The sequence below is a fragment of the Musa acuminata genome, chromosome BXJ1-7 (assembly GCF_036884655.1).
Source record: "Musa acuminata AAA Group cultivar baxijiao chromosome BXJ1-7, Cavendish_Baxijiao_AAA, whole genome shotgun sequence".
Classification (NCBI taxonomy): domain Eukaryota; kingdom Viridiplantae; phylum Streptophyta; class Magnoliopsida; order Zingiberales; family Musaceae; genus Musa; species Musa acuminata.
In genome coordinates, this window is record NC_088333.1 from 20,945,786 (window position 1) to 20,956,109 (window position 10,324).

At 36.8% G+C, this 10,324-nt stretch overlaps 1 protein-coding gene across 2 annotated transcripts; it reads left to right on the top strand.

Annotated features, from left to right (window-relative positions):
* Window positions 1-1,737: 1,737 nt before the first annotated feature.
* LOC135678971 (PI-PLC X domain-containing protein At5g67130-like) lies at window positions 1,738-7,178 on the top strand. 2 transcript variants are annotated; one of them, XM_065192262.1, is made up of 9 exons: window positions 1,739-1,920; window positions 2,018-2,140; window positions 2,256-2,393; window positions 2,503-2,601; window positions 2,689-2,992; window positions 5,758-5,981; window positions 6,051-6,137; window positions 6,302-6,381; window positions 6,800-7,178. In XM_065192262.1, exons 1-9 carry the CDS (start codon window positions 1,819-1,821, stop codon window positions 6,828-6,830), a joined length of 1,188 nt encoding a protein of 395 aa, XP_065048334.1. In that variant the 5' UTR covers window positions 1,739-1,818; the 3' UTR covers window positions 6,831-7,178. The 2 variants fall into 2 exon arrangements, with proteins under 2 accessions (XP_065048335.1, XP_065048334.1); XM_065192263.1 differs by lacking the exon at window positions 6,800-7,178 and having other exon boundaries at window positions 1,738-1,920; window positions 6,302-6,612.
* Window positions 7,179-10,324: the final 3,146 nt, after the last annotated feature.

Consider the following 10,324-nt stretch of genomic DNA (forward strand, 5'->3'; position numbering starts at 1 on the left):
GTATATCATCCGAATCTTCGACTCCGGCCCATCATCTGCTTTACGCCTTATCACTATCGTAGTTAATCCTACACACTTATCTCAACACATAGATTAGGTCAAATAATTTATCAATTGATTTCATCATCAAAGTCTGAGATTCAACACCACCGACATCTACTAACGATCTTTTTTCAATAAGTAAAGACCAATCACCTTCTTACAACTCTATTATCCTTTTGACAAGCTCGGGAGAGAACCTTTATAAGTTTCACACCTCTCTTAGAATGAACTCTAAACTCTAAGAGATGGAGGGGAACACTCAACACTTTCAAGCTTTTTCAACTCTTTTTCGGCAATGATTCTTTTCCCCTTACTACCCAATTCTTGCTATTCTATATAGGAATAGCTTGGGTATTTATAGGCCCCAAATGGATTTAAATTTGGAGCCCAAAATTTAAATCCCTGAGATTTCGAGGTACGGGCAGTACCATCGCCTGCACTGAGCGGTACCACCACTTACAGCCTAACACTGGGTAGTACCACCACCTAGTCTGGTGGTATCATCGCTTGAAGCAAAGTCACTGGGCGGTACCACCGCCTAACAGCCTCGAAGATCGGGTTTTTCGAGTTTTCAACTCACAAGCGGTTCCACCACTTAACCTAACTTTTGGATCACTGAATGAGCCTCCCAATGAGCCCAAATCAATCCTAATTAAGGCCCAATTAGCCCCTAATTGAGTTAGCATGATTATACCAAAAGCTAACTCAATTAGCCCCCTAAACTACTTCAATCTTAGACAAATGATTCCAAAGCATGAATCCTTTGTCCGGTATGTCATTGGTTCATCCGGTACTTATCCGATCCTTTAGCGTATCGTCCTCTCCTTCAGCGTATTGCCTAATCGGCATGTTGACTTCCGTAACTTCTGATCTCCTTAGTGCAATGTTCGATCTTTCGGCCCGATGCCCAAATTCACGGCACGAGCCTTCTACCGACACGTTGACCGATCCTTCGGCCCGACGTCCAATCTTCTGACATGTTCACTCCGGCCCAATATGATTCTTCCTGCTTTAATCAATTTACTTCTCTTTGATCGAAGCTAGTCCCGCGTCACTCAAAACATAAATTAGATCACAAACTCATTAATTGATTTTATCATCAAAATCCGAGATTCAACAGAAACATATTGCTATCGACTTCCACTTCATGCGAGATTAAGTTGTCCGACGTCAACTATATGTTTCTAATGTATATATGGCTGATCAATTAGCAGACTCACTCACGAAGTCTCTTGTTCGTAAACTATTTGTATTGCATCGATCTAAGATCGGTATCCTTGATAGGATTACCATCTTGTAGGGGCATGATAGCATATAAGATTTTTCTAACTGTACGAGAAAATCTCGTTGCTCTGTTGAGAAAAATCCTTCCTTCTAACATATATAAATAGGGACAACATAACAATGGAAAATATATCTTATATCTTCTGTCTTTCATCAAAATCTTCATATCTTGCAACCCGTTGTTGATGGCAACACATTAGTCTCCATCATTCTTCCACTTTCATGGTAGCCATGCAGAAGCGCAAGGGGAAAGGACAGAGACGCTTACCACGTTTCCCGGCCTCTGTCTCACGTCTTTACAGTCACCAACTCCTTGTCTTGTACTGCCATTAACTATTAGCTCAAAAGCAGAGTGCCCTCCGGCTGAAGGGCACTCCGGTAATTCCATTCATCTCCCACCAAAGTAGTCCTTCTCCTCACTTTCCTCTCCCGTTCCAATCTCCACTACTGTTTCAAGCAGCAGCAGCAGCAGCGGTGAGGAGGAGCAGAGTGATGGAGTCTACCGCTCTGCCTTTTCTTGTTTCAATCCCTCTCCTCCACCTGCTGCTCCTCTCTTCTGCCGCTGCCGCGTCCTGTCCGCCCCGCTCTTGTCAGGTATCCGTCCTCTTTCCTTCTCTCTCCCTATCTGATCTGTGGTGTAGTTCGTTTTCTTTGTTTTTGAGCTGGATTGCTTGGTTGTGATCTGGTGTAGCTTCTTGATTCTTGTTCTACCGCTGATGACTGCGCTGCGGGGCTCTACTGCGGCAGCTGCCCCGCATCCGGCAACGTGCAGCCCGCCTGCGTTCGGGCCCTGGCCTACCAGCCCACTGCCTTCGTACTCATCCTTCTCTCTCTTTTCCTTCCATTGCTTCTGACGTCTTGTACTCTTCTCCTTCTTCTTTATCTTTGCTTCAAGCGTTGAGGTGTCTGAATGATTGAATTGGTTTCAGGTGAAGGGACTGCCTTTCAACAGGTACACATGGCTGGTGACCCACAATTCCTTCTCCATCGTTGACGAGCCATCCTACACCGGCGTCCAAAGAGTTACCTTTTACAACCAGGAAGATACCGTCACGAATCAATTGAGAGTAAGCATGCCATGATTTCTCTGTGGTTTGGTGGACATTTTGTTTCCTTGTCCAATATTTGATCTTTCTTGTTGTTTCTGTTCTTGCAATATTGGATGTTCGCTTGTAGAATGGTGTGAGGGGATTGATGCTGGACATGTATGACTTTGAGAACGATATCTGGCTCTGCCACTCGTTTCAGGGGCAGTGCTACAACTTCACGGCATTCGTCAGTTGATTTCTGCAGCCGTTCCTATGGATATCATAAATTTCTGTGGTAATGTCATTGTTTGAGTTATTCAATTCACGCTTGTAGGAACCAGCAATTAACACTCTGAAGGAGGTCGAGGAGTTCTTGACTGAGAATCCATTAGAGATTGTAACAATTATCATCGAGGATTATGTGCGTGCTCCCAAAGGGTTGACTAAACTGTTCACAGATGCGGGCTTGGTCAAATTCTGGTATCCAGTCTCAGAGATGCCCATGAATGGGATGGATTGGCCGAGTGTGACAGATATGGTGGCAAAGAACCATAGGCTTCTTGTCTTTACCTCTGATGCTTCAAAGGAAGCCAATGAGGGTATTGCGTATCAATGGCGGTACATGGTGGAGAATGAACGTAAGTTCATAAAGAATTTGCTAGCTGAAATCAGATAGTTAATATTTAATGTTCCTATAGGTTTCTACCATGATTTGATTGGTTCCTCAAATAACAAAGTAGAATCTCAGAACAATAGCAAGCAACTTATTTATATTATTCGTTATATCCTCCCTGCTTCAGTATTATAATCTTCTAAGCTCTTGGGAAGTTTCTTTTTTGCTTACATTTTTTTGATTAAGAACTAAATTCTAGCTTTTGAGGATCTTCAAGGATATATAGCCTGTCATATAATTCTGTCAAATCTATTATATTTTGTATGATGCTGTGTATGGGACCTGATCCATGGATAGGAAAAAGCTCCTTAACTGCAATCCACTCTACAATCAGCTCCATGATGTTTTTGTTCTGTAGGCTGCTATTTCTCTTGATATACAATTATTATGCAAATTATGCGAGTGCTTTGTACTTTTTCACACCACAATGCAAGTCTTCTCAACTTTGATTTTTTTTGTCTATAACAGACTCCTCGTTGGTTATGAAGGCCTTGGTGACAATAATGGCTTATTTCGTGATCTGTAACTTCGTAAAATGACAACTAATCGAGTGATACTAGCCAAGAATGACCTTGATTGAAAGATAAGAGTCGGAACACAATATACATCAAGACTAAGTCATTTATTAGAGAAATGCATTGTAAGCTCAATGTTCCTCTTCTCCGCATGAGTATAGGATTCCACGGTGATTTTGGAGAATATATTCATTGTTACACTAGTGGCGTGCCATAAGACTGAAGGTGTAAACTTACCGCACAAAAGATGCACTGCTTTTAAAGGTATTATATATGAGAAGGATTAAACAGTACTTCTATATACCCATAAGTAAGCTGCCTTGTATTACAAAGGCTTTGATGTGAAATTTGCATCTCTCATGTGAGTGGTATAAATTGATTATTCAAGCATGAGCTAAGAACTATAACAGAAATTGTAAAGCTGAGACCTTTATGTTAAGGGCGAAACTAGATGATCCTTCATAGCAACCCTTTGACTGTCTATTTATTAGATTTAACAAGAGAAATTCTCTAGGAAGGCATGATGGAAATGTTTAGACTATGTCTGTCCCTATAGTGCAATGCACTCCAGTTGATCTTATCGATGTGTATTTTCACAGTGACATTAGTTTGTTAATTTCTGTATACCCATGATCTTAAAGTTCAATGTACTTCAGTTGTTCTGATACCTTAACCTTTAGTAGTTAATGATTAGAGGGAAAAATGTATTGAAACTCAATGACAATAAAAAACATCTTGTTTTCAGTATACCTATAGCCATGCTTCATAAAGCTCAGTTGCCGTTATCTCTGTAACAGCTGCCAACATTCTACTATTGCACCTACCTAGCTGATAATACGTCCTCAAGGACTGGATTCCCTTAAATTCATTGTCATCTATAATGGTCTTTTATTAGGATAGAAGGGATGCAAAGACAAGATAGGATAAAAGAGAATTAAGTAAAAGATATAATTGGAGTGAATGCTGTGAAGCTGAGGAAATCATGCAACTCAAGTAATAACTTTACATCAACAGAAGCCACTCTCTTGATTCCTTGAACTTGGTAACATTTAGTCATGATTCTGACAACCATCATATGTATCATTGGTCATTTTTGAGCCAGTCAAGCACAGAAACCATCTCTACTACACCAACGACATTTTTATTTGGCGCTTCTCTATTGATATAAATTCTCATAATCTGTGTTTTCGTTGACTTTGAAAACATGAGTGAAATCATATACTTCCTTGTTACACCAACTTTTGGAGCTTGGATTAGTGTGATGACTTTACCACCTTGTTTACCATCTTACATCCTTTGCAATAAATAGGGGGTAAAGGAACTAAATCGATCTTCATGAGAAAAACTACTGGTTATCATTGTATACTTCCCTGTAGTAAGAGTTTATTATCCAGCTATCTTCCACTAACAATTTCAACCTGTCCTGGATTCAAAATCAGAATTATGTGTCATCAACTCTTCATTCAGTTCAGATAATTCTTTTGAATTAGCAAATCATTGGCAGATGTTTCTTTGACTAATTTAACTTTGAGGATTAGTTGGTCTGCCATAGCACTGTTCTAGTTGCTAGAGAAGAAATCATACAGTATCATTCATTTATTACATATGTTGAGCTTATCTGCCAATTCTGTACTGTTGTTGGAGTGATGGTCATGAATATTTATAATAGATATACCATATGCATTTAACTTCTTTCTAGAACAAGGGTATTACTAAATAATATTTTTCAGAACAATCAGTGGTTTAGAACTCAATGAGGAGCTATTCCCTGAGAAAAGGAGAAATATGATTCAAACAGATATTGTGTGTCATGCTAGCATCTTGTCAGCATATTAATGCCACGATATTAATAGAATTACAAGCTTAACAAGTTCTTGGTGCTTTTTTTTCCTTTGTAAATGATGGTTGAATTTTATGACATGGCATTATACTGTCTGTAGATAGAATCAGTAGATTCCATAATAGTCTATATGAATTTAGGGATTCTCTGAGGCTTGCATGTGGTTAGTAATAATTGGTCAACTATTTAGGCAACCAATGCATTCCATCTTCATAGTCTTGTCTGTGGTGCATAATATTGTCTACTCATTTTGTAAAGGTTTTTTTTTTCCTGGTATTTTAAGTTTATCTAACTGTCAATATCATTGCCTAGACACACATGGATTTCAATCTCGTCTAAGCCCATAGTGTTGTTTCTTGGCATTTGTTTTGGCAGCTGGAGATCCGGGAGTGGTACCAGGTTCTTGCCCAAATAGGAAGGAATCACAACCACTGAATTCAAGATATGCATCCTTATTTTTACAAAACTACTTCCCTACAATTCCAGTTCAAAATGAAGCTTGCAAGGAGCATTCAGTTGGATTTGCTGAAATGGTTGATGCTTGTTATAGAGCAGCAGGAAATATAATGCCCAACTTTCTTGCAGTAAATTTTTACATGGTAGTACCAAATTGAACTTCCAAAAGAAAGCTCATAGGAAGTGTTCCTAACGGGAGAATATATTTGCAGAGAAGCAACGGAGGAGGTGTTTTTGATATTCAAGATAGAATAAATGGACTTGCACTATGTGGGTGTGGTACTATCACTGCCTGCCAGGTCTGTCTATTTCAATTTCCAGATCCATCTTGTAGCTCAATGATGTTTCTGTTCTTTTGCCATCTTTCTGCTTGATTTTAGTTTTTGTTGATTATTTCACATAGAGCGTAGTCACAGAGCTTATAGATTGTTTTGACCTTTTATGTTATATTGGGTTTCTACAGGCTGGGGCACCAATGGGAGTTTGCAAGAACACAGGATCGCCAAATCGAACTTCCACGAATAGTGGAGGCACCTACTCTGGGTATGTACAATTGTCAGGATCTGCATCGATGTTGCACTTTTCTGGTCACTTGTTTGTCAAACTGCTTATTGCTTTGCTAATCTCCTACTCACTGTAGTTGACTGTCCAGGTCTAAATAGTGCATCATTCTTTTATTATCAATAGATGGTTGTTGTTGCTTTCACCAAAACCCTCTTTTCTTTAAGCAAATTGCACGGTGGCCGGCCTGTGAAAAAAATTTGGTTGGCGTAAGATTGTCTGTTAAGTTCAGTTCAGGGGCTATTTGTTCCTTATGCTAATTAGTAAATAGCCTCATGTAATTAACTACTAAATCAGCAGTTAGATGTGACTTGGAATAGCTCAAATATTTACATCCCAAGGAAAAATGTGTATCTTCATCAACTGTTACTCTCTCATATTTTCATATTTTCACAATCAGAAAAGGTAGATATAGCGATTGCAAGGATTGAATGAGCGAGTCTTCTTCCAATGGCTCCCCCAAATAGCAGTGATATGCTTGAAAGATTGAACTAGTGAACATTAAATTGAATACCTTCTTTGGGCATCCATCCATATGCTGCAGTCTCCCAAACACAAAATCCATTTTAAGTCAAAAGCAGCTGATCAAGGTTTGTGCTACCAGTTTGACTAGTTAAGGCTTGGTGTTATCTATTCCTCGAGGAAAAGCTTGTATTGCTTTGTCTTTCTGATTCTGTTTAATTCTGGAACATTTTTTGTTTATTATAATAAGTTTGGTAGTCACATATGGAGAAGATGCTTGTTTCATTAAAGAAGGGTACAAGCATTTCTTGAATCTTCTTAAACTTTTTATATGCAAAACTTTTATTTCTTCCAGAAACAATGAAATCTTGTGGTTACAATTAATAGCAGAAATCATATTGCTGAAAGTGTCTCATAAGAATAAGGTGATGATTGTTGAAATGTCAAAAAATATATGAAGGGAAATATATGTTGTACAAAATTTACGACGGCAATTATTCTATTTTTAGACTTAGCAAGAATTGATGCACATGTATATATATATATATATATATATATATATATATATATATATATAGCTACAGTCCCCCTATTTATAAATCTTAATATGGCATGATAAAGAACCAAAGAAGATCTATCTAGGGAATACGTCATTCCTTTCAAAGACAAGCTATGGATGGATTTATAGTGACTTCTCCAGAGAGAGTCTTTATGCAACTTACAACTAACACCACCCACCAAATTTAAGAGAACTGGTAACCATCTTCTTCGGTTGTTGTTTGTGTATGTATACATATATCTATATGTAACTTGGAAGAGCATATTTTGAACAGACATTGAGCAGCTACATATCATGTTTCATTAATCATCTGCCCCAATTTGATTAAACCTCTTCTGGATGGGGCAACTGATGAGCTCACTGTGGGATGCTACTACTTTCTTCTCTTCTCCATTTCTGTTGGTGAAGTGTAGCTTTGGCTTGCAGCTTTCATGTGAAAGATGGCATATTGAGGTGGATAAAAAGATGGAGGCTAAAGAATGGCACTTGTTGACATTGTCTCTAGCATCCATCTCCCTTGTGCTCATAAAGAAGTTAAGCAGAGGATTATGTTCTCCAAAGCAGCCGTTCTTTTCTCTTCAATTTTTCAACCGTAAAGGCCAAAAAAAAAAATATTGTTGGGATACCTCGTATAATATCTTGATGATCTCATAAAGATCTATGATGCTTACACTTATCGTACTCTATATTTACCATGACTTCCTTGCGGATATTCTATCCAGTAAGATTAAGCATGAAGTTCTTATATAATAAACTCTCTTTTGCAATCCAATTATTCCGTCTGTGCACCCTAGATATGTCATTCATGAATTCGTTTATATTTAGATCTAGGTTTTTGTCCCTCATGCATTAATTATTATATGATTAGATAGAATAACATTATCACCTCACAAAAGTAGGTGAATTAATGAAGTAGGCTAATCACCTCACAAATTTGATAGTGAATTATTAGATAGAATAAGGTAGAATAAGATTATCACCTCATAAAAGTACGTTATTCAATGAAGTTATATATGATTAGGAAAGATAATATTTGATAGTGAGGTTGTTGATTCTCAAATAGTTGTTAAAGTATTAATTAATTTTGATCACATATTTATAGGGACCAAACAAAAATTAATCAATGTTTTCTTTTGGCACATATCCGTCTAGTTTTAGAAGACTACGGAATACAGAACATTCAGACCTAATGTATCAAAAATATGTTTATATGCATACATCGGATATCTAATTTTATTTAATTGGCTCCTACGACAGAATATATTACTAGGCATTTATATCCACTAAATCTGAAAAAAAAAAAATCTGCACATATTCCTCTGTTTTCCAAATGCTCATTTCTTCGAAGAACAGATACATGAGAGACCATTGAAGCTTCGACAATTCCCCTCGCTCATAAATGAGATGGATCTCACTGCTTGACTTTTGTATGAGTTGAGTGGTAATGTTATGTTAAACATCAAATGGGGTTTTGTGTAAGAATATTGACAACGATGAGAATATCTAAACGATATAGAATTCTTGGCTTTCAAATTTTAAGTAGAGCTTATGTTAGATTACAAGAGATTCTTGAGATAATGTTTACCATTTTCTTCACTTTTAAACCTGGAATCATAATTAGTGTTGGAAGGATCAAGTGTAACTTTCTTCTCCTCATACTATTTCTTAGATTTGATATCTCAGAGAGAATTTGTTGGGGTTGTTCACCTATTACAAGTTAGATGTATTCAATTAGATTGTTCTCTGATTTTAGCTTTCGTATGTGTGGCATTTTTTTTGAAGACTTTCCAGCAACCTTTTTATTGAATGTAGATTCGTCGCCCCAAAAAGGAGTTTGTTGATGTAAATTTCATTTCTCTTAACTTAGATCTTGAAAATGACAAACACAACAAGGATAGAACTTTTCTTTTAAGAGGATTTTCAGTCTTAATCCTTTGAGTGGCTGATTTTTCAGCATCCACAAAAAGGAAGAGTTCAAATTTAGCTTCAGATGCTATTTAATTTTTAACACATATATAAACTAAAAGTGTTTAAAATGATAATGATAGTTTACAAAGTTAAAAAAAAAAAAAATGCTGTGCTGCTGAACTACTTTGGTTTGATGCAGGGAATGAGTCTCAGAAAAATCACATAAAAAATAAATTATTTTGTGGGATCTAAATTGTATTATCCTCTTGATCTTTATTTTCACAACTATAATGACACCATTTAATGTGTCTTAAATACTTGAGATCAGGCAGTATCACTATCATATAAAAAAAAAGAAAATATCCAATGTATATAGTGTATAGGGAGTTAGACACTTTATATGGGTTATATAGGGAGGATCAGTGTATATAGTGTGATTTTTATATTCTTTAATTTTGGCGTAAGGTAAATAGGCATATTAAAAAATAAATATATTTTGCAAGAGCTTAATTGCATTCTGCTCTTTGCATTAATAAACATTTAAAAATTAAAATGCAGAACCATAGTACCCCATTTAATGTGGCCTTAAACACTTGAAATTAGGTGGAAATCACTAAAAATACAAAAATCCCTTTTACCTCTTTGAAGTCCGGAGAGGGACAATATATATATATATAATATAGCCTTATCTCTGCATACTTTGGTCTTTTCGTAGGTTGTGAATACATGAATGGAAAAACTTCACACATCAAACTAAATTATTTTGTAGGAGTTAAATTGCATTCTCCTATTAGACTTAGTAAACATTTAAGAGTTACAATTTTCAGAAATACAGTAACCCCACTTAACGTGGGAATCACCAACATCACCAGTATTTAGCTAAATTGAACAGAGTTCTTTTATTCTTAAGCACTGCTTCGAATGTAGATGATGAAGTGAGCATTTGCTATTGAAGTAAAGTGATTTGTACAAGAAAATCTTGAGTTTTTCCTCCAA

What these genes read in the sequence shown, in the direction of transcription:
- LOC135678971 (XM_065192263.1), top strand. Translation starts at nt 1,819, where the DNA reads ATGGAGTCTACCGCTCTGCCTTTTCTTGTTTCAATCCCTCTCCTCCAC. An exon ending in CCGTCACGAATCAATTGAGA is followed by an intron (nt 2,394 to 2,502) that starts GTAAGCATGCCA and finishes GTTCGCTTGTAG; the next exon opens with AATGGTGTGAGGGGATTGAT. An exon ending in GTACTATCACTGCCTGCCAG is followed by an intron (nt 6,138 to 6,301) that starts GTCTGTCTATTT and finishes GGGTTTCTACAG; the next exon opens with GCTGGGGCACCAATGGGAGT.